Source organism: Tachyglossus aculeatus, chromosome 11 (genome assembly GCF_015852505.1).
Source record: "Tachyglossus aculeatus isolate mTacAcu1 chromosome 11, mTacAcu1.pri, whole genome shotgun sequence".
NCBI lineage: Eukaryota > Metazoa > Chordata > Mammalia > Monotremata > Tachyglossidae > Tachyglossus > Tachyglossus aculeatus.
Genome location: NC_052076.1, coordinates 59,455,697 through 59,479,269, shown reverse-complemented (window position 1 = coordinate 59,479,269; position 23,573 = coordinate 59,455,697). Strand labels below are relative to the sequence as shown.

Here is a 23,573-nt window from a genome sequence, read left to right as displayed (position 1 = left end):
GCTATAGAGTGGCTTGGGGCCAGAACTCCAGCTGCCAGGAGATTTACCACTCCCCTACCCCCGCTAAGCACACAAAGACCCCCCCAAACTCTTGGCAGCCTGCCCCCCAGGGAGAACGCAATTCAGCCCACAGTTCTCAGAATCCCAGTTTGTCTTACTGAAGCTAAATATTGATTACCTGCTTGCCAAGTGGGTCAAGGAGTGGGGCTGTCATCTTGAGAAGGCAGTCGTCCCAGCTGAAAATCTGAGCAGCATCAGACCTGCTCTATTATAACAAGAGACTGGTCTGGTTACACTTTTGGCTCTTAGCTACTTTCCGGAAACATCTTTAGCTAAAATGACATTTTGAATATAGCAGCATTTGCTAACCACTTTCATGACCGTGCATTGGTATCAATATTGATTTTTATGGAGGATAATACCTTATTCTTTTCAAGCACTTTTTGCATTACTTACCATTTTTTCCTCACAACATCTCAGAGAGACCGGCATTTTTTTTCCCCCATCTTACAGATGAAGAAACTGCAACAGTCCAGAAATGCTAAGTGACTTGTCTGCGGTCACACGGCCAGTCAGGGGCTAGAATTAGAACCCTGGCCACCATGCTCATTCCACTAAGTCACACTGCTGCCAGATCCGCGTGAGCGGTTTGACAAGGACTCCTACAGAGGCGAGGACGTTGCCCATAGGGAAGCGATGAAAAAGGGTTGTTAGACAAACAACGAGAAGGAAAGAGGAGAAATTTAAAGACAATTTTTAATGCAAATTGAATTTGAGTCCTGAAATGGGTACAAAAGCAAAGGATTGACAATAGCACTGATTCTTGGGGGCATGGGCAGGACAAAGGAGGTTACTCTCTATGGGGGTTACTTGGTCTTTAAATCAGCGTTAAATCACCCTCGTCCCAGTTCCACCCGATTTAGGGAAAGCAAGTATGACGCTGAACTCAGAGGGGTGGTGGGGGTCTTGGCAGGTACACAGCAATAGAAATCTGGCATTAGCACTGGACAGTAGAAAATACTGCAGTGTTGATTTCAATAGGCAAAAATCTGGGGCAACGGGTAAGAGTGCCAGTCCAGTGCTGGGCTCCCGCCGCCAGTCTAGCATCTAGCTGATTCTGCTGGCTGCAAGAGGCTGCTGAGGGCTACAGTGCCAGGGAGAGAGGGAGCAGCCACACTGGCAAACGGGGCTGTGGACTTGTGACTTCTTAGCCGCATTAAGTAGCGAAGGACTTGGAGGTCACCTTGGCGTCAGCCATGAATGCTTCGATTTCTTCCACAGTGCGGGGCACACATGTGAGCAGCTCCATGCCTGTGGCAGTGACAGCGATGTCCTCCTCAATGCGCACCTGGGACCCGGGCAGACAGGGGAGAGGAGGTCTTTCACTTGATTGTCAAACCTGCTCCACTTGAACTGCCTGAAGGGAGGCCTGGGCCAGAATATATAAAAGATCCCTGGACATTTTTCGCATAAACTTGGGCCACCCAGCTTGGTGGTCCCTTCTGTGAGCCTGAGGTCTCAGTTCCCAGTAAAGCCATGAGATCCTGGCCTGTGGGAGGGAGAGGGGAGGGTGGGGCTGCTGGGTGGCACTGTCCAGGGGGAAGGAAAGTGGGCAGTCTCGAGAGCTGTTAGAATGGACATTTCTGGTTGGTCAACTCCTAAACTCCCTTTCCTAGCAGGGATCTCTGGAGAGTGGGCCTTCACCCCTCCCCCTGCTCCAGAAAACGCTGCTGGATTAAGTAAAATTGCAAGCAGGAAGTTTGATTTTTCCTTTTTTCTTTCCCCCCTTCTTTTGCCTGCACATCAGTGGTGTGCCGATCTTCCTGCACAACCACAGCCTGCCTCACTTATCAGGGCTCTGCTGGCAGCCGCACTAAGAGCCACTTTAGCATGAAAATCCTGGGAAGCCCCACTCAAGATCACTTCCAGCTCCCCCCATCACTGTTGTTGCACTCGTTTCTGGCCTTTTTTTAAAAAAAAAATGGTGTCTGTTAAGCACTTACTATGTGCCAGGCACTGTTCTGAGCACTGGGGCTGATACAAGTTAATCAATTTGGACACAGTCCATGTCCCACAAGGGGCTCACATTCTTACTCTCCATTTTACAGATGAGGTAACTGAGGCACAGAGAAGTGAAGTGACTTGCCCAAGGTCACAGAGCAGTGAAATGGCGGAGCTGGGATTAGAACCCAGGTCTTGACTTCCAAGCCCAGGCTCGATCCACTAGGCAACACTACTTCTCTAAGGCCTCCCATAGCTTACACTTGAAAATAAAGCTGGGCCTCACAGTACTACTTTCAAAACGATCCACTGACTCCCCCTAGATAAGCCCCCTCCCTTGATTAAATACAAAACTGTGGCTTGCCAGCTGCTTGCGTAATTCAGGTATTATGTCGGCGGAATCAAAGGAAACCCACCCGCCCACCTTCTGCCTTGGGCGTCTAGCAGGCTGGCTGCAGGCAGCCGGCCATTCCCACCGGATCTCATCTGCATGGCTCCTGGGTCACAGTGAGAACCACCCGTTTTCTGGCAGTCCTGCCCAGCATGAGGCAACCCCCTCCCTCCGCCCCCCCAACTCAAGCAGCCCCTCAGGGCCTAAGAAAAGCCCTTTGGCATTTGCAAATCACCAATGTCCCAGGGCTTCCCTCTCCCCAAGTCCAGGGTCAGAGTCGAGGCTGGGCCTTGTGGGCTATTTCTCCATGTGAGACCAGCTCAAAGAATCCAGTTTGCCCGGGCCGAGGGCAAAAGAGCAGGAGGCCCCTTGTGGCCATCACAGCGATCTGGACAACAGTTATCCTTGCCACAGTGAAAACCTTAAGACTGGGGGCTCCTTGATGTCAGTTGTACTCTTCCCAACCATCAGCACAATGCTCTGCGCACAGTAGGTGCTCAGTCAGCACCATCGGTAAAAGGTGACTATGATAACTTAAACATAACAACTTCCAGTTGCTGAACAAACTGGGAGCATGTTAGTAACAGGAAGGCAGGTATAATAATAATATAATAATAGCATTTATTAAGCACTTACTATATGCAAAGTACTGTTCTAAGCGCTGGGGAGGTTACAAGGTGATTAGGTTGTCCCACAGCGGGCTCACAGTCTTAATCTCCATTTTACAGATGAGGTAACTGAGGCCCAGAGAAGTTAAGTGACTTGCCCGAAGTCACACACCTGACAATTGCCAGACCCGGGATTTGAACTCATGACCTCTGACTCCAAAGCCCGGGCCCTTTCCACTGACTCACACTGCTTCTCTGTAGATGGGGTTGGCCATCTAAGCCTGTGACTGTCATGGGTGGCCTCAGTTTCCCTTCGTCTGGCTAATCAGCACTCTCTGGATTTCAGACTTCACATGGATTCAAAGTCCATATGCCCTGATAGGGCTCCTGGGATTTCAAGGCCATCGGCGTGACCCTCAACTCCCCTGGGCCCCTCGGGTCCACTCCCTCCTGGCTCCCGGCGGAAGGGGCAGCCAACCAGCTGTCAGGAGAAAGACGCTGAGCCATCCCCATACACCAGGCAGACCCACTAGGTGAGGGTCCCACCTGGTGCCCAAGCTCCAGCTTTGGCTTCTTGATGTGACCTTTTGGAGACTGGGGCAGTGCCTGAGGATTTCACCTCTCCAAGGGGAGAAAATAACCCCCCTGGGGCAGGCACTGGACAAGCAGGATGGTCCCCTCTGTTTCACTTCGCACCTAATGACATCAGGGACTGACCACCTCTGTCCCTAGAGCCCTTTGGGAGCAAGAGCAGTGGAGAGGAGAGGAGGCACTGATCAGTCAGGCCAGCGTTGGCTCCCCCAAGGCCTGGTGAGCCCTAGATTGAGCGTTCCAGGCACAGGAAACCTGTAGACCCTTGCTCTAACCTGCCCTTTCCTTGAGCTCTCCAATCCAGGCTGTGGTGAAAGAACTCCTGGGCAAGAGGACAGTAGAGGCTGGCAGAGTCATGCCCAGAGGCTGAGTGGGTCAGGGACATGAACACAGGCCAGCAGGGACAAAGCCATAGACCAGCAGGGTCATGCCTAGAGGCCGGGAGGGTCATGCCCTGGGGCTGGAAGGGACATGACCACAGGGACAGGGGCAGAGGTCAGCATGGTCATGCCCTGAGGCCAGGAGGAGGCTGGGAGGTTTAAGTGCAGACCCCGGGAGGGACATGCCCGCAGGGATATGACCAGAGGATGGCGGAGCCACCTGCCAATTCTGGCAGAATCATTTACAAGTGGGGAGGGAGTTGAAGGAGCAGAAGCGTCTCTATGCTACTGCCGCTCCCCTCCCTCGCCCTGAGGAGCAGGCCTCTGCCCATTGGCACAGAGCCCGGAGCCAGCCCACAGGGGACATGACTCCAAGGAATCTCCTGGGAGGTTTCCCTGAGGGTCAGTCCAGCCCTGCAATTGGGAACATCACCTGGGGACGGGGAGAAGGGGAAGGAGGCCAGGGAGGAGGAGGGAGGTCAGCAGGAAGCCAGGGAGAACAGCTCTCGCAAAGTGGGAAGGAGACTGGAGAGGATTTTAAGCGGGCATCCCCCTGCAGGCTGAACTGGGAACCATATCGAGGTGCCAATGGCCGAGGCTGGACCTTCCAGGTCCAGGTCAAGACTGACTGATTTACCAGCATCCCGGCCAGTGCTCCCGGCCCCTAAACCAACAGAACCGGGAGATAACCAGCAAAACCTTGGCAGGTGATTCAGCAAAGGCCAAAGTCCCTATTGCCTGGGAAGGTCACACCTCGGGGGGAGAAGAAGATTGTATGCTCTGTCACCTTGCTTGTTCGGAAGAGAGAAAGAGGGAATGAGGGGCAGGGGACCCTCCGCTTCCTGCCCCTTCTCGGCTGGGGGAAAAGGCTGGGACGTTCTGCCTTAGTCACTGCCACGGCTGGGGAGGCAGGACAGGGCCCTTTGTGTCCAGCCCTGCCATAGACAGGGGAGAAGGATGGGACCCTCTGTGTCTGTCATTGAAAGGGCCAGGGGAGCAGGATCTAGTCCTGTCATGGCTGGAGGAGCAAGACGGGACCCTCCAGCTAGTTAGCTGTGCCCCTGCCGAGCCCTGGTGCATTGGAAAGAACTCCGACCCTCTGCAGGGATGAACTGTGCCAGGCTGGCCCTACTCTCCCAGCCCACTGGGCCCTGGTCACAAAACAGCCTACCAAGGAACCCCCTTGTCAAGGAATGCTCCCACCCTCTCCTCCCCGAGCGAGCACGGTTGTGCCCCGCCTCCACCCAAAAGGGCACTCACCCCACCGAATCCTCGGAAGCGGCGCAACACGGCGTCGTCAATGAAGCAGGCCTGGGCCGGGGTCTTGAGAGCCTGGTCCAGCAGATGGTCTATGAAGTAGATGCCCGGCTCCACAGTGAGCACCATGCCCGCCTCCAGCTGGCGCGCCGTCCGCAGGCTCCGGAGGCCAGGCTCCTCAATGCGATCCACGCCCTGGGAAAGACACCATGCCAGCCTCCGGTCACCACTCTGCCACCTTCACTGAGCTCCTCCTCCTCCTTCCCCACCCAACCCACCTGCCCAAAGCAGCCTCCTCCACCCCCATTGCCTGCCCACGCTCAGAGAGGGTACATGGATTGGGGTCCATCACACAGTGAACCAAAGGACCTGGGAGCCCACTTGTCCACTGTGTGAGCTTGGGCAAATCACTTCAGTTCTCTATGTCTCAGTCACCTCATCTGTTAAATGGGGATTAAGACTGCGAGCCCTATGTGGAACATGGACTGTATTAAATCTGATTAGCTTGTATCTACCCCAGTGCTTTTAACAGTGCCTGGCACACAGTAAGCACTTAACAAATATCAGTTGAAAAAAAAAAAGCACCAGAGCTGGGATTAGAACTCAGGTTCTCTGGCTCCTCTGGGTTAGGACCAGGCCCAGAGAAGGTACATCAATCAATCAATCGATCACTTGTCTTTAGTGAGTGCTTACTGTGTTACAGCACTGTACTAAGTGCTTGGGAGAGTACAACACAACAATATTACGGACACATTCTCTGACCACAATGAGCTAATAGTCTAGAGGACACGTGGTAGGTCACACAGTAAAGAAGCTGTGGAGCTGGTGTGGCCTAATGGAGGAAGCTTGGGCCTGGGAGCCAGGAGACCTGTGTTCTAATTCCAGCTTTGTCCCCTGTGTGACCTTGCACAAGTCACTTAACTCTTCTGGGTCTCAGTTTCCTCATCTGTCAAGTGGGGATTCAATACCTGTTCTCCCTCCCCCTCAGACTGTGAGCCTCACGTGGGACGGGGCTGTGTCCCATCTGCTTATGTTGTCTTTACCCCAGTGTTGGGCACATAATAAGAACTTAAGCAACACCACAATTATTAGTAGCCGGGACTAGAACATACGAATCCCAGCTCTTTTTTTCTTCCCCACCAGATCAGGAAGCCATTTCTTTTCCTTATGTTTTTTTTAAATGGTATCTGTTAAGAACTATAGTAAACACTGGGCTAGATACAATGTAAGCAGATCGGACACAGTCCATGTCCCATAAGGGGCTCACATTTTTAATCCCCATTTTACAGATGAGGGAACTGAGGCACAGAGAAGTGAAGTGACTTGCTCAAAGTGACACAGCAGATAAGTGACAGAGGCAGGATTAGAATCCAGGTCCTCCTGACTCCCAAGCCTGTGCTCTCTCCACTAGGCCACACAGTTTCCTCTGGATTGACTCAGGATTGCTGCTCTTCTGAGAGTGTTGAGCAGAGGAACAGTGCTGTCCCGAGCCTCAGCCCACCCGGAAACAAACCCGGGGGGCGGCGAGGGTTAAACGGTGTATAAGGGGGATGTTTTGCAACAACTCTTTCCCGGGGCCACTTCCCAGCAGTGACCATGGAGAACCAATCCCATTTAGGATCAGGGCGGTTTGCCAGAGCCGTGCCGCTCAACTCGAGTGCAAACCAAGTTAGCCCCATCGAGCCCCGACTGGCAGACTGTCCCCCTCCCCCGTTCACGAGAGAAGGGAAAAATCCCCTCGGCCTTGGGAGGGCACACTTGGCCGGAGCGGAGACGGATCAGGGAAGGTTGAGGAGCCTGGCTGACGACATTTGTTTGCTCTCCCCGCGCCCCACCGTGCCAGGCCTTGCAACATCTGGACCAATAAAATGCTCTCCCCTTCAACGCCTCTCCTGCAGCTCCACAGTCCGCCGGGACTCTGGCCTCATCTTCCCAGCGAGCCCCGGGGATAAACAGTGGAGTGATGAGAGTTTCAGATTTAGTGCTCTGGGTGGACAGCTCGCTCCCGCCTGCCCTGCTGCCTCTCCCGGCTCCCGCGAATTTCCTTCCGGCTCCGGACGCCTGGGACCGTGGGCCCCCTGGACCATGGGGTCTCCAGCTTGGCCGGGGGCAGTGTGTGCGTGTGTGTGCGTGTGCGTGTGTGTGTGTGTTGGGGGGGGGTGGGGGTATCCCCAAGGCTTCTCTTGCTCCACCCTGTGCCCTTCAGGGTCCCAGGCTCTGCAAACGGACGGCAGGGAGGAAAAATAATAGCCACAATAATAAAACACTAACTGTGGTATTTGTTAAGCACTTACTATGTGCCAGGATCTGTTCTAAGCACTGGGGTAGATACAATGTAATTGGGTTGGACACAGTCCCTGTCCCACATAGGACTCACAGTCTTAATCCCCATTTTACAGATGCGGGAACTGAGGCACAGGGAAGTGAAGTGATTTAAGCGCTTAGTACAGTGCTCTGCACACAGTAAGCGCTCAATAAATACGATTGATTGATTGATTGATTGATTTGCCCAGCAGACAAGTGGTGGAGCTGAGATTAGAAGCCTTCTGACTCCCAAGCCCATGCGCTATCCACTAGGTCACACAAAATCCACCTGGTCTCTCGTTTGGGTCTGCGGGGCCCTGGTTTTCCTCCACCTTCAGACACTGCCACCTCTCACCACCCTCCTCTCTTCCTCCTCCTCCCTGGGGCCCAGCCCAGTCCATACCCTGAGTTTCTGCGAGCGCACAAGCTGGCATGGCAGAGCCAGCCAGCAGGGCAACCTTTAAAGACCTCACCTCCTCATTCCCAGACAGAATCACCCCAGTCCCAGGATCTCCCCTCACCACACCCCTAGGGGAGCGGGGTTCTGTCTCAGGCCTGAAGTCCAGAGACCTCATCCAAGGGGTGGGAGTGGGAGGACAGAGGTCAATCCCCAGGCCCCCCCCAGCTCCGAGGGCCCTGCCTCTCCCTGTCCGTGTCTCATGCTCCATTTTTTTTTATTATTACTGTGGTATTTGTTAAACGCTTACTCTGTGCCAGGCACTGTACTAAGTGCTTGGGGTGGATACAAGCAAACTGGGTTGGACACAGTCCCTGTCCCACATGGAGCTCTCAATCCTAATCCCATTTTACAGATAAAGTCACTGAGGCACAGAGTAGTGAAGTGACTTACTCAAGGTCACACAGTGGACAAGTGGTGGAGTAGGCATTAGAACTCATGACCTTCTAACTCCCAGGCCCATACTCTATCCAATACACCATGCTGCTTCCTCTCCTCTCTCTCCCTTCCACATCCACCCAGAACCACACTCCCACCAAGTCACCGGCCCAGCTCTGGTCTGGGCTCTCCTCTCTCCTGGGAGAAACACAGGGCAGTGGCGGTGGGGAAGATCACACGGGCTTTGGAGTCAGAGGTCATCGGTTCAAATCCCGGCTCTGCCACTTGTCAGCTGTGTGACTTTGGGCAAGTCACTTAACTTCTCTGTGCCTCAGTTACCTCATCTGTAAAATGGGGATTAAGACTGTGGGCCCCCTGTGGGTCCACCTGATCACCTTGTAAACTCCCCAGTGCTTAGAACAGTGCTTTGCACATACTAAGCGCTTAATAATTGCCATCATTATTATTATTATTATTATTATACTTCAGATGAGGAAATCAGGGGCAAAGGGGGAGGGGATGCCAAGTCCTGGAAGAATGCTAAAGTGCCCTGGACAGGACTCTTGCCTTGACTTCTTTGGGGCTGTTAAAGGCAGTCAGTCAGTCAACCGTACTTAATGAGAATGTATTATGCGCAGAGTGCTGTATCAAGCACTTGGGAGAGTACGATATATTAACTGACCCATTCTCTGCCCACAACGAGCTTACGGTCTAAAGGGAGAAGCAGCATGGCCTAGTGAAAAGAACACGGGCCTAAGTCTGAAGGATCTGGCTTCTAATTCCGGGTCTGACACTTGTCCCCTGTGTGACCTTGGGAAAGTCACTTAACTTCTCTGTACCTCAGTTCCCTCATCTGTAAAATGGGGATTAAGACTGTGAGCCCTCTGTGGGACAGGGACTATGTTCAACCCGATTTTCTTCTATCTACCCCAGTGCTTAGAACAGTATTTGGCATATAGTAAGGGCTTAACAAATACCATTAAATTAAAAAAAAAAGCAAGAGTTTCCCATTAGCCATGGCCTCTGGAGCACAGGTTGGAAGGATTCACTTGTAGTGGCTTTACCCAGCCAAGCCAATAAAAGCAATTTTAAGCAGCAAATTAGGCCTCCTGGGAGCTGTCCTTTCCCCTCTGAGCAGCTGTGGGGGCAGAGGGGGCATAAGAGCAATGGAGACTGTCATTAGAAAGCTCAATGTGGCCAGCAACGCTCCTGCTGAACCAGATGGTCCCGTTCTGCTCCAGTGTTGAACCCATGGCTCCACTTACTACCGGAAGTTCGATAACCACTCTCTCCTCCCTTCTGTCCCTAGTCCTAGGCTCTGCAAAGCCGCAGTCCAGAACACTTGAAGGTGCGGGGTGCTGGGAAGGAAGGAGATGACCAGGCCGTTAGGCTTTGACACTGGGAACTAAACCCCAGCCACCTTCAGCTCAGAAAAAGGGACTAGAAGAGGGGTGAACCCCAGTATCCCCTGCCCCCCCCTCCCCCCCACATCAAGCAAGCAGGAATGTGGCTCAAGCACTTTGGGGAACCTGCCCTTAGTCTCGATTTAACCATCTAATGAGAATCAGTATACTGTCTTTTTTTGTATAACTGCCCCACTTTCTCTTGCACAACTTTTGCAACCCCAAACCAAGGAAGATGCTATTAAGTCTAGCAGTAAGGGGAACAGGAGAAAAAATGTGGAGAAGAAAAAAGAGGAGGCGGAAAGGAGGGGAGAAGGAAGCCTGTGTGGGCAGAGAACATTTTTTCCATTTCTTCTAACTCTGTTATACTGTACTCCCTCAAATGCTTAATACAGTGCTCTGCAGAGTAAGCACTCAATAAATACGATTAAGTGGGAAGTTGAGACTTACTTTTCTTGCACTCTGCAGTCAGTGAATTAAGGTAACCTCCCCCAACTGCCCCCCTGCAACTTTCTTTCCTCATTTCCCCCTTCCCCACATCCTCTCCACAAGCTTTTGTTCTTTGACCCTGCTCATCTTCCTATCCTGCTGGGTGTCTCTGTCACTGTTAACAAAGATCATCTGTTTCCTCCTCAAACTGGGGGGGAATAGGGAGAGGGAGAGACTCTGCCTTGGGATCAGAATCAGCCCCCCGGGGTGGTTGACGGGTCCAGAGCTTGGGCTCGAAACCTGTCCCCACAATTCGAGACCCACACCTGAAGCATTGGAACAGGGTTCTGCACAAAGTAAGCGCTCAAGGAATACCACCGATTTGACTGATTCCACTGTTCTCCAACCCCAAGCCCCTGGAGTTCTCCCTCCTTTGCCAGTTTGTGAATGAGCCAGTCTCCCTCTATCCTTCCACCCCTCAGAGGGCTTCCAGCAACCCCAGAGTGGCAGGAAGCGGGGGCCTGTGGCCTGGAGCAGGGAACGTGCCATCCTGCAGGCCATTTGGCTTCACCCAGGGGGTTCTGGAGCAAAGAGAGGCCTGTGTTGTTCATCAGGCTTTTTGCTAGGAGAAGCAGTGTGGCTCAGTGGCAAGAGCCCGGGCTTTGGAGTCAGAGGTCATGGGTTCAAATCCCGGCTCTGCCAATTGTCAGCTGTGTGAATTTGGGCAAGTCGCTTCACTTCTCTGGGCCTCAGTTCCCTCATCTGTAAAATGGGATGAAGACTGTGAGCCCCCCGTGGGACAATCTGATCACCTTGTAACCTCCCCAGCGCTTAGAACAGTGCTTTGCACATAGTAAGCGCTTAATAAATGCCATTATAAAAAAATAAAACTAGCCAGCTGTACCCACAATCGACCACAAGGGGGTGCAGTTACCCAAAGACAAGGAGGACTCAGTGCAAACTTCAACAGTCCACCGAAGCAAGGTCAGGGCTAGAAATTTGGTCCTGATCATAAAAAAAAAAAACTACAGTGCAAATCTATCTCCTGATGATTTTGTGATTTCAAAGCTTAAAGGGTCTCTATTTGGGATGGTCAGAAAAAAACAAAACAAAACCCTGCAGCCTCAATCAATCAATCAATCAATCGTATTTATTGAGCACTTACTATGTGCAGAGCACTGTACTAAGCGCTTGGGAAGTACAAATTGGCATCACATAGAGACAGTCCCTACCCAACAGTGGGCTCACAGTCTAAAAGGGGGAGACAGAGAACAGAACCAAACATACCAACAAAATAAAATAAGTAGGATAGAAATGTACAAGTAAAATAAATAAATAAATAAATAAATAGAGTAATAAGTATGTACAACCATATATACATATATACAGGTGCTGTGGGGAAGGGAAGGAGGTAAGATGGGGGGATGGAGAGGGGGACGAGGGGGAGAGGAAAGAAGGGGCTCAGTCTGGGAAGGCCTTCTGGAGGAGGTGAGCTCTCAGCAGGGCCTTGAAGGGAGGAAGAGAGCTAGCTTGGCGGATGGGCAGAGGGAGGGCAGAGGGAGGCCTCACATAACTCTCCGTCCACCGAAGCATCCTAACCCCAAGAAGCTTTCTTTTGAGGTTCCAGGCCTGTTTTCCAACTGGTCTCCCCTCCCACATGAAGGCCAGATGCCGAAAACGATGCTGTCGCTTCTGATTGTTTTTCCTCCAAGAACAGCAGATTCCAATTACTGGTTCATGTAAGGTAACCAGAAACAGCAAGCTCTGGCAAGAAAGGACCCCGTCGGGAACAACGGGATTATTATGTAAACGGAGCTCATTACTCTGTGATCAAAATCAGTGTCCAAATTAAGCGGGCAGCAAAACAAACAAACAAAACACCCGGCCAATCCATCCTCCAATCTGTTTTGAAACAGGCGGGGATTGGGGAGGTGAAGAGAGAGAGCCCAAAGCCGATCCCTTCACAAACGGTGGCTTTGAAAAAAAGAGGTGAGGGGAGCATATTCACTGGGCCAGTCAGACCCATGACAGCATGGATGTCAGTCTGACACCGGGGGCTTTCTCGGAACCAAGGAGTCGAGAGTTCTCTAACTCCTCTGCTCTTGATTACACGTTTCTAGTAACAGATGACCAATGGGGTCACAGTGAAACCCAAAGCATTGATTGGCTTATTCAGTCAGTCAGCCAGTCAATCATATTTATTGAGCACTTACACTTACTCTTACTGTACTAAGTGCTTGGGAGAGTACGACAATAGACACATTTCCTGCCCGCAATGAGATTACAGCCTAGATGGGGAGACAGACATCAATATAAATAAATAAATGACAGATATGTACATAAGTACTGTGGGACTGGGTGTGGGCGGGATGGATAAAGGGAGCAAGTCAGGGCATAAAGGCAGCAAGTCAGGGCCATGCAGGAGGGAGTAGGAGAAGAGGAAAGGAAGGCTGAATCAGCGAAGACCATCGCTTGTCCCTCTCCGCTGCCGGTCCACTCAGACCTGGGGGCAGTGGGCCTGCACTTTCCAAGCCCCCATCTCTTCACTCTAGGGCATTCTAGAGCCCTTCTGACTCTGGGAACTGCAGGGTTTGTGGGCAGGGAATATGTCTGTTACATTGTTATACCATATTCTCCCAAATGCTCAGTACAGTTCTCTGAACACAGTAAGCGCTCAATAAGTGTGACTGACAGACTGAGGGTGGAACTGTCTGAATTTCTTGTTTGGGGCGGACAGTCACCCACATCCTCCTTGTGTACCACGAGCTTGGCCACCTGAAATGGAAGCTGGCATCTGTCCCAACTCCCCCTCCCCTGAAGAACTGAGCAGCCCAGCCCCTGGAACCAAGAAACTGGGACTCCTGCGGAGGGGGGAGACGGCAGGGAGAGGGGCACCATCTGGATGAAAAAAGTTAGGATTTTATTCTCGGCAGGTTCATGGCAATACTTTCATAAAATATCTGGTGGAAATCTTGGGCTCCCTGCTTAGTGTTTACTAAAGCAAACAATCAAAAAGTTCCAATGCAGCACAAACAAAGCCGAAGATAACCCCTTGCCATTTCAACCCTACCGACCTCAGCTCTTTTTTCCCCCACTATAAGAGCCAACAGTGGCCTGAGCCATAAAGGAACAAATGTCCTGGACCTGAGGGAGAGAGAGGCCGGGGAGGAGAGGGGAGGGAGCTCCCACATTGACAGTGGGTGCTTGTGCTTTCCCAGAGACCCCATGGTTATTGAATGGGTGAACATGGGCCTGGAGGACCTGGATTCTAATCCTGCCTTTGCAATTGCTCGCTGTGTGGCCTCGGCCAAGTCACTTAACTTCTCTTTGTCTCAGGTTCCTCAACTGTAAAATGGAGATTAAATACCCGGTCTCCCTCCTATTTAGAGAGTGAGTCCAATGTAGGACAGGGACTGTCCAACCTGATCATCTTGCATCTACCCCAGCACTTAGAACAGTGCTTGACACATAGCAGACACTTAAATACCATAATAATAATGAAAAAGACCTTATTCAAATAAAAGACATTAAAATCATATCTACACCAAGAGGCCTTCCCCAACTAAGCCCTCATTTCCCCTACTCTCTCTCCCTTCTGCACAGCCCTTGCACTTGAATTTGCACCCTTTATTCACCCCTCCCTCAGCCCCATAGCATTTATGTACACATCTGTAATTTATTTTAATGTCTCTCTTTCCTCTCGACTTAGCTCCTTGTGGACGAGGAGCATGTCTATCTACTCAAACTGTACTCTCCCAAACATTTAATACAATGCTCTGCACACAGTAAGTGCTCAATACATATGACTGATTGATGGGTTTCCTGTATGTCAATTCCATAACCTCACTTGCCTCCTAGAGGATCAACCCAGTGCCCTCAATTGCTACCCACTTTTATCTGGGCTCACCATCAGGCTTTTTTTCCCCATGGTATTTACAAAGTGTCTACTATGAGTCAAACACTGTTCTAAGCACTGGGGTAGGTAGTAATAATTTTAGTATTTGTTAAGCACTTACTATGTGCCACGCATTGTACTAAGCGCTGGGGTGGATACAAGCAAAGTGGGTTGGACACAGTCCCTGTCCCATGTGGGGCTCACAGTCTCAATCCTCAATTTACAGATGAGGTAACTGAGGCACAAAGAAGTGACTTGCCCAAAGTCACATGGCAGACAAGTGGAGGAGCCAGGATTAGAACCCATGACCTTCTGAGTCCCAGGCCTGTGCTCTAGCCACTACACCACTGCTTCTCAAGTTATCAAGGTATAAGTTAATTAGGTCAGACACAGTCCCTGTCCTGCATGGGGCTCACAGTCTAAGTAGGAGGAAGAACAGATATTTAACTTAAGGTTCAAGGCTATCAGCTGGGTCTTCTGTATGCCACCACATTTTTGCTCCCCTCCAGCTTGCACCGACAGGTCTGCTCAAGCTGACCCTGCCCCTCGCTTTCCTGTCTTCAAGCCATCACCTCTACAAATTTGCCACTTGAGATCTCCTCTTTACTCAGGTTCATTAAAGCATGTCTCTACCCCTCCTTTAAAATCTTATTCAAAGCCCAATGCCAACAAAAAGCTTCCCCAACTAGCCCCCTGCAACAATAATAATAATAGTTGTAGTATTTGTTAAGTGCTTACTATAGTATTTATTGAATGCTTACTCTGTGCAGAACACTCTACTAAGCACTTGGGAGAGTACAAAACAAATAGCAAAGACATTCCTTGCCCACAGTGAGCCTACAGTTTAGAAGGGGAGACAGACATTAGTTTGAATAAGCAATTTAGTGCTGTGGGGTTGGGGGTGAGGCAATATCCAATGTCTGAAGGTCACAGATCCACATGCAAAATGCAATGTAGAAGGGAGAGCAAGCTGGAGAAAAGAGGACTTTATCACGGACGGCCTCTTGGAGAAGATGTGACCTCAATAATGCTTTGAAGATACAAGATAAAGTAGGAGGGAGAAGTATTTCATCTCAAATTTACAGATGTGGTGTTTCCAGTCAAATATGATTGACTGATCTACCTGAATCTCCCAAGCACTTCTGCGCTTACCTGTATTCATTTATTTATTGAGCACTTACTGTTTTCAGAGCACTGTACTAAGTGCTTGGAAAGTACAATTCAGCAATAAAGAGAGACAATCTGTATGACGGATGCAGTAGTCTACTCAGGACATGTTAAGTGTCTAGACCAGTGTGGTGGCCATTTGGATGGAGTCATTCATGTCAAGATGGGAGTTGAGGCCGTGGGAGCAGGTGAGGGCCTAAGGGTGTGGATGCAGACTAAGAAGAGGACCCAGAATAGATCTGAGGGACAACCCACCACACACACACACACACACACACACACACACACACACACTCTTAGGGAGAGGGAATCAGATGAAGATCTGGTGAAAGAGCCTAAGAAGGAATCTTCAGAGAATTAGGAGGATAACGAGGTGAGAAAAGCCAAAGTTAATGTTTCCAGGAGACAGTGGTGTGGTTCATGATATCCAAGGCAGTTAAATAGGATTAGGAGTACAGTCTGCTAGATTTGGCAAGGAGGAGGAAGACAGCAGTTTCAATACAGTGAAGGGGGCAGAAACCAGATTGTTGAGGGTCAAGAAGAGAGCTGGAGGAGTGGGGATGGAGGCAGAGGGTGTATACAATCTGTTCGGGAAGGTTTGTGTTGGCATTGGACTTTGAATAAAAGTTTAAAGGAGGGGAGAGAGCTTTAGGACAAAAGCTGGGTGATACACTGAGGTTCAGAGAAGATTCTGTAGCATAAGGAAAATGAAAGCAGGTTTGAAGGCAGAGAGGAAAGAGTCATCCCAGAGTGAGTGGTTGAAGATGGCAGTCAAGTAGGGAAGAAGAGTGGGAGGAAGTGTTTTTATAAGATGATAAGGGGTGGGTTGAAGGCACAGGTGGAGGGGGTGGACTTGGAAAGCAGGTGGAAGATCTGTCCCTGAGAGATGGCTAAGAAGGATGAGAGAGGAGAGAGAGGAGAGAGAGGAGAGAGAGAGAGGAGAGAGAGGGAGAGGGAGAGGGGACAGAGAGAGAGAGAGAGAGAGAGAGAGAGAGAGAGAGAGAGAGAGAGAGAGAATGAATGAATGAAAAGATGGGAGGGGGAGGGAGCTAGGGGGAAGTGAGATTTGGGGAAACTCATGACTTGTGGTAGTGATTTTGTCAACAAATTGGCAAAGTTATTGGGGTGAGAAGTGGGAGCAGGTCCCTGGGGAGGGAGTGGGGGCTCAGGAAGGAGTTAAATAAGGGCCTGGAATTTGGGAATGGGGATGGGCACAAAATTCAGTGAGGGACCACAGCCCCTACTCTAGAGGAACTTCTAATTAAAAATGCTAAAAATTAAATGATTTTAAATGACCTAAAACCACCGATTTACAAGTATTATCACTTGAAAAATATTGGGTCCAGTTAACTGCAAGAGGTGCTATAACTTGGGGGAAGGGGAGTTTCTGCCTAATTCTGGGAGGAGGTCGAGGTCTCCAGGAGAGACCAGAGTAGTTTCAATACACCTGCCTCCTAGCTGCCTTTCCCCATTGTACTATTGCTCTTCTCAGTGAACATCCTGATGAAGAGAAACACTTCCCACACCATCAGAGCTACTCAAGATGAATTCATCACTCCTGAGAGCTGCATGAGGGGGACTTGATTCATTCATTCATCTGTACTTATTGAGCACTTACTGTGTGCAGAGCACTGTACTAAGCACTTGGGAAGTACAAGTTGGCAACATATAGAGACGGTCCCTACCCAACAACGGGCTCACAGTCTAGAAGGGGGAGACAGATAACAAAACAGAACATGTGGACAGGTGTCAAGTCATCAGAACAAATAAAATTAAAGCTAAATGCATATCATCCATGGAAATCTCAAGATGTCAGATGGTCTTTTAACAGGGAAGAGGGGGTTTTAGAGAGAGCTTTTCTGGAGCATCTCCCCACTCTAGACCCAGGTAAGAGGCAGCTCTCAGTTGCTTAGACAAGGAAAGCAGCCACCCCCAACTTCTCAAATGGTGTTCCCTGTCTAAAGTGGATCTCATCTCCCATCATCATCATCATCATCATCATCAATCGTATTTATCGAGCGCTTACTATGTGCAGAGCACTGTACTAAGCGCTTGGGAAGTATAAATTGGCAACATATAGAGACAGTCCCTACCCAACAGTGGGCTCAGAGTCTAAAGTGGGGAGACAGAGAACAAAACCAAACATACTAACAAAATAAAATAAACAGGATATGTACAAGTAAAATAAATAGAGTAATAAATATGTACAAACATATATACATATATACAGGTGCTGTGGGGAAGGGAAGGAGGTAAGATGGGGGGATGGAGAGGGGGACGAGGGGGAGAGGAAGGAAGGGGCTCAGTCTGGGAAGGCCTCCTGGAGGAGGTGAGCTCTCACCAGGGCCTTGAAGGGAGGAAGAGAGCTAGCTTGGCGGATGGGCAGAGGGAGGGCATTCCAGGCCCGGGGGATGACGTGAGCCGGGGGTCGATGGCGGGACAGGCGAGAACGAGGTACAGTGAGGAGATTGGCGGCGGAGGAGCGGAGGGTGCGGGGTGGGCTGTAGAAGGAGAGAAGGGAGGTGAGGTAGGAGGGGGTGAGGTGGTGTTCCCCAACACAAGAAGGGACTTCTGGAGAACATGCCTGGCTGTGGGGAAAAGTCTAAATCTGCCCTACAATTTTTCCCAATAGTCATGCCTGGGAGAATTATATGCCGGAACACCATGGGTGGATCCGCTTGCGATTTCCATCTCATTTACAGACTTCGGCAGCCTGTACTTAGGGCCAATACATTTTTCCAGCCTCTAGCCTCAGGAGATTACTTGACTTTTCTTGGCCCCCAGCTTCCAAGGGCTTAGTACAGTGCTCTGCACACTGTTAAGTGCTCAATCAGTATGACTGACTGACAGGCTGAACAGCTCAAGCAGATCAGAGGGGAAGCAGAGCCAGGAGTAAATTGGGGAGATGGCCTGAGTGTTCAGTGATGCCACCTGGGCCCTGGTTTGGACAATTCTGAAACAGATACATCCCAGCAACCTGGTCAGTTTCCTTCTTGAGGGAAAGCTGGAAGAATGCCACAAATACAGCAGGCTAAAAATACCAGTGTAGGTTGGGAATTGGCTGTGTGAGACCAGAAGAACGAATACTTCGCGAGGTTGTGAGAGGAAGATGTGAGGAATGAGACCAGGCTTTGTAGCCAAATTACCTAGCAATTCCCAGTGCTAGGAAGAAGGACCCAGGAGCTGATCCTGGAAACAAATGGAAGGGGAGGCAGAAAAACTGCATTTCCCAAGTGTGGGCTGGGTGCAGGTCAACTCCTGAGGATGATGAATTCATGGGCTGCTACTAAGGTTCCCTGGAAATGCTTTATCCTTCAGGATATGGTGGGCAGGGATCTTGTCTACCAACTCTAACGCACTGTATTCTCCTAAGCGCTTAGTACAGCGGTTTACACACAGTAAGCACTCAATAAATACCACTTATTAAAGTTTTGGTGAGCTTGTGGACTGTTTCAGTTCCCAGTTTATGCTCTCTCTCCTTCTCCTGCCCTCTCCCCACCATTCTCGACCCTCTAATAGGGTTTGCCCCAAGCTACAGCCTTCACTGAGCCAACAGAAGAAAGACCAAAATCCTTCTGTAGATTTTAAATAAAATGAATGACTTTTATAGGCAAATCTGCATTTTTGTGTAATGTTTATCTCTCAAAGGAAAATAAACTATGAGGATTCAAAAGCTGCTTACTGGAAGAGACGAAAACACTTTGCTGCCAATTTTCTATCATTGAAAAAAATGCTTTGGCTACTAATGAATAATTAATCTCAGCTAACAATGTCTGGAAACATTTGTTTTTGGCACACAGAATACTCTGTGATGGACAGAAATTAGGAAATTAAAACTTATTTTGTTTTTCCAAATTTAACTGTTTACACTTGGGGAAAAATAATTGAATAATGCTTTTCTTGAGCAATTTTTTTCCCCAAAAATCTTTCTCGGTGCTTTCAAAATACCCTCCAGCCAAAAGTGGGATTAAAAAAATACAAAAAAACCCACCCCCAAACTCCTTGCATCTCAACTAATTAGATAATAAGGCACAGTAGGCGTGAGCAGATTGCATCACCAACTCCATTGTGAAATTCTTTATTAAAAAGGGGTAGGAGATTTGGTAGATTTTTGGGTGCACTGCACATCTTTGAAATACAGAGCTTTTTCCATCAGCTCTGAGGAACAATCCAAATTCATTCTGCACAAGGTAGTCTTGTGGAAAGAGCACAGGCCTGGGAGTCAGAGGACCTGGGTTCTAATCCTGGCTCTGCCACTTGCCTGTTGTATGACCTTGAGCAAGTCACAGGTTTCCTCATCTGTAAAATGGAGATTAAATACCTGTTCTCCAATCCTTTTACACTATGAGCTCCTTGAAGGACCAGGACTGAATTTGCCCTGATTATCTTGCATCTACACCATTGCTTAGTACAGATCTTGGCACACAGTGTTTAACAAATGGCCTAGTGGATAGAGCACAGGCCTGAGAGTCAGAATAATAATAATAATAATAATAATAATAATAATAATAATAATAATGTCATTTATTAAGCACTTACTATGTGCAAAGCACTGTTCTAAGCACTGGGGAAGTTACAAGGTGATCAGGTTGTCCCACAGGGGGCTCACAGTCTTATCCCCATTTTTCAGATGAAGTAACTGAGGCACAGAGAAGTTAAGTGACTTGCCCAAAGTCACACAGCTGACAATTGGCAGAGCTGGGATTTGAACCTCTGACCTCTGACTCCAAAGCCTGGGCTTTTTTCACTGAGCCACACTGAAGGGACTGGGTTCAAGTCCCAGCTTTGCCACTTGTCTTCTTTGTGACCTTGAGCAAGTCACTTCATTTCTCTGTGCCTCAGTTCCCTCATCTGTAAAATGGGGATTAAGACTGAGCCCCATGTGGGACATGGACTGTGCCCAGTATGATTAGCTTGTATCTAGATTGTGAGCCCGTCTTCTAGACTGTGAGCCTGTTGTTGAGTAGGGACCATCTCTATATGTTGCCGACTTGTACTTCCCAAGGGCTTAGTACAGTGCTCTGCACACAGTAAGTGCTCAATAAATACGATTGAATGAATGAATGAATCTACCCCAGCACTCAGTATAGTGTCTGGCATATGGTAAGCATTTAAACACTATTATTAATCATTAATTATATCAATATATTATATTTAATATATTAACATTAATAATTAATACTCAACATAGGTAACATTTAATGTATAATTATATTACTATAATAATAATAATGATAAATACCACAATTAGTATTATTATTTTTATCATCTCAAGCCCTCTGTGTATGGGATGGAGCTCCAGCCTGGGTGACGGCTGTTTCTTTGCCCCGCCACAGCCAGGATGCTCAGGGGTCTGCCCGGTCAAGAGGAAGGGGCTGTCCTCACATTCCCTGGTGCCTTCCCAAATCTCCCCTTTGGGATATGCCATAACTATTCTGGCTGGCTCCCTGGCTCCCTCTGGACAGAGCCCTGTAAAATATGAGAAGCAGCGTGCTTTAGTGGATACAGCACAGGCCTGGGAGTCAGAAGGACAAGAGTTCTAATCCCGCTCCACCACTTGTCCGCTGTGTGACCTTGGGCAAGTCACTTCACTTCTCTGTGCCTCAGTTACATCATCTGTAAAATTCATTCATTCATTTAATTGTATTTACTGAGCACTTACTGTGTGCAGAGCACTGTACTATGTGCTTGGAAAGTACAATTTGGCAACAGATAGAGACAATGCCTACCCAATAATGGGGTCACAGCCTAGAAAGGGGAGATAGACAACAAAACAAAACAAGTAGACAGGCATCAATAGCATCAAAATAGATAAACAGAATTATAGATATATACACATCATTAATAAAATACATAAAATAATAAATATGTACAAATATACACAAGTGCTGTGGGGTGGGGAAGGGGGTAGAGCAGTGGGAGGGAGTAGGGGCAATGGGGAGGGGAGGAGGAGCAGAGAAAAGGGGGGCTCAGTCTGGGAAGGCCTCCCGGAGGAGGTGAGCTCTCAGTAGGGCTTTGAAGGGAGGAAGAGAGCTAGCTTGGCGGATGTGTGGAAGGAGGGCATTCCAGGCCAGAGCTAGGTCGTGGGCCAGGGGTCAACAGCGGGCAAGAACGAGGCACAGTGAGGAGGTTAGCGGCAGAGGAGCGAAGTGTGCAGGCTGGGCTGTAGAACGAGAGAAGGGAGGTGAGATATGAGGGGGCAAGGTGATGGAGAGCTTTGAAGCCAACAGTGAAGGAATTCTTGCTTCACATGAAGGTTGATAGGCAACCACTGAAGATTTTTGAGGAGTGGGGTGACATGCCCAGAACATTTCTGTAGAAAGATAATCCAGGCAGCAGAGTAAAGCAGAGACTGAAGCGGGGAGAGACAGGAAGATGGGAGATCAGAAAGGAGGCTGATGCAGTAATCCAGTCGGGATATGATGAGAGATTGTACAAACAAGGTAGCAGTTTGGATGGAGAGGAAAGGGTAATCTTGGCGATGTTGTGAAGGTGAGACTGGCAGGTTTTGTTAATGGACTGGATGTGTGGGGTGAATGAGAGAGCGAAGTCAAGGATGACACCAAAGTTGCAGGCTTGTGAGGCAGGAAGGATGGTAGTGCCGTCCACAGTGATGGGAAAGCCAGGGAGAGGACAGGGTTTGGGAGGGAAGATAAGGAGCTCAGTCTTGGACATGTTTAGTTTTAGGTGGCAGGCAGACATCCAGGTGGAGATGACCTGAAGGCAGGAGGAGATACGAGCCTGGAGGGAGGGAGAGAGAACAGGGAAGGAGATGTAGATTTGGGTGTCATCTGCATAGAGATGATAGTTGAAGCTGTTTGAGCAAATGAGTTCACCAAGGGAGTGAGTATAGATGAAGAGCAGAAGGGGACCAAGAACTGACCCTTGAGGAACACCTTCAGTAAGGGGATGGAAGGGAGAGAAGGAGCCCACGAATGAGACTGAGAATGTGTGGCCAGAGAGATAAGAGGAGAACCAGGAGAGGATGGAGTCCGTGAAGCCAAGGTTGGAGAACGTGTTGAGGAGAAGTGGATGGTTGACAGTGTCAAAGGCAGCTGAGAGGTCGAGGAGGATTAGGATAGAGTAGGAACGATTGGATTTGGAAAGCAGGAGGTCATTGGTGACCTTTGATAGGGCAGTTTTGGTGCTGCGAAGGGGACGGAAGTCAGATTGGAGGAGGTCCAGGAGATTGAGATTGTGAACCTGATGAGGGAAAGGGTCTGTGATCAACCCAATTTGCTTCTATCCACCCCAGCACTTAGTACAGTGCATGACATACAGTACATGCTTAACAAATACTGTTATTATTATTATTTATGACAAGGACTATGTCCAACTTGATTTGCTTATATCCACCTCAGCTCTTAGAATAGTGCCTGGCATATAGTAAGCACTTACCAAATACCACATTTATTATTATTATTACTTAACTGAAGACACAGGGCCTAGTGGAAAGAGCTCGGACCTAGGAGTCAGAGGACTGGGTGCTAATCCCAGCCCTGTCACTTGTCTGCTGTGTGACCTTGGGCAACTCACATCACTTCTCTGTCCTCAGCTACCTCATCTGTAAATGGGAATTAAGACAGTGAGCCCCAGGTGGGACATGGACTGTGTCCAACGTGGCTATCTTGTATCTACCTCAGTGCTCAGTACAGTATGTGATTCATAGTAAGCACTTAACGGTACCATAAAAAAATCCCCCAGGTCATCTGACTCCCAGGTCCAAATTCTTTCCACTAGACCAATAATAACACTAAAAAAAAAGATGCGGAAGAGCTCAGCCGGAGAACAAACGAGGCAGGAGTGGGTGGAGGGTGCCCTGAGAGCCTACCAGCAGACTGCATGGACCCGATAGGCTGGGAGCAGCGGGCATGGCACACCGTGGGTGCTCTAGAAAATGTGGCTGATGATAGTAACTGCAGCCCCAATAAGCAGAACATCCCATTCCTCCATCTCATACACAATCTCTCCTCACTAAAATATAGTATCGGTCGCTACACTTCTACTGAGGGATTGGCCTGAGGAAACCTTTCTTTGAACAAGAGAAATAAACCCAGAAAAATGCCTCTGCTTCCAAATCTCTTCCTCTCCTCTTCCTCCTCTGGTGCTTCCTTGGAGAACGGAGGCCCAAAGTACAATTGATTCTCTGTGAGATAATCGAGGGGATCCCTGACAAGATCAATCCAACAAAAGAAGAGGGGGACTTGGGGGGCGGGGTAGTCGGCAGGGGACCTGCCTAGGCTGTGGGAAGACTTGGTCAGGGGCAAGGCTTTAAAACTCTACTAGGATAATCCACTCATGGATGTTAAGAG

General features: G+C 49.3%; 1 protein-coding gene across 1 annotated transcript in view; it reads right to left on the bottom strand.

Annotated features, from left to right (window-relative positions):
- Positions 1-738: 738 nt before the first annotated feature.
- PEPD (peptidase D) overlaps positions 739-23,573 on the bottom strand; it is a 291,828-nt gene continuing 268,993 nt past the window's right edge. Inside the window, exons 14-15 of the mRNA XM_038754595.1 lie at positions 5,232-5,423; positions 739-1,348 (exon numbers count right to left, since the gene is read on the bottom strand). Coding sequence (XP_038610523.1) covers positions 1,217-1,348; positions 5,232-5,423 — 324 coding nt within the window. The 3' untranslated portion in view covers positions 739-1,216. The remainder of the gene's footprint in view (positions 1,349-5,231; positions 5,424-23,573) is intronic.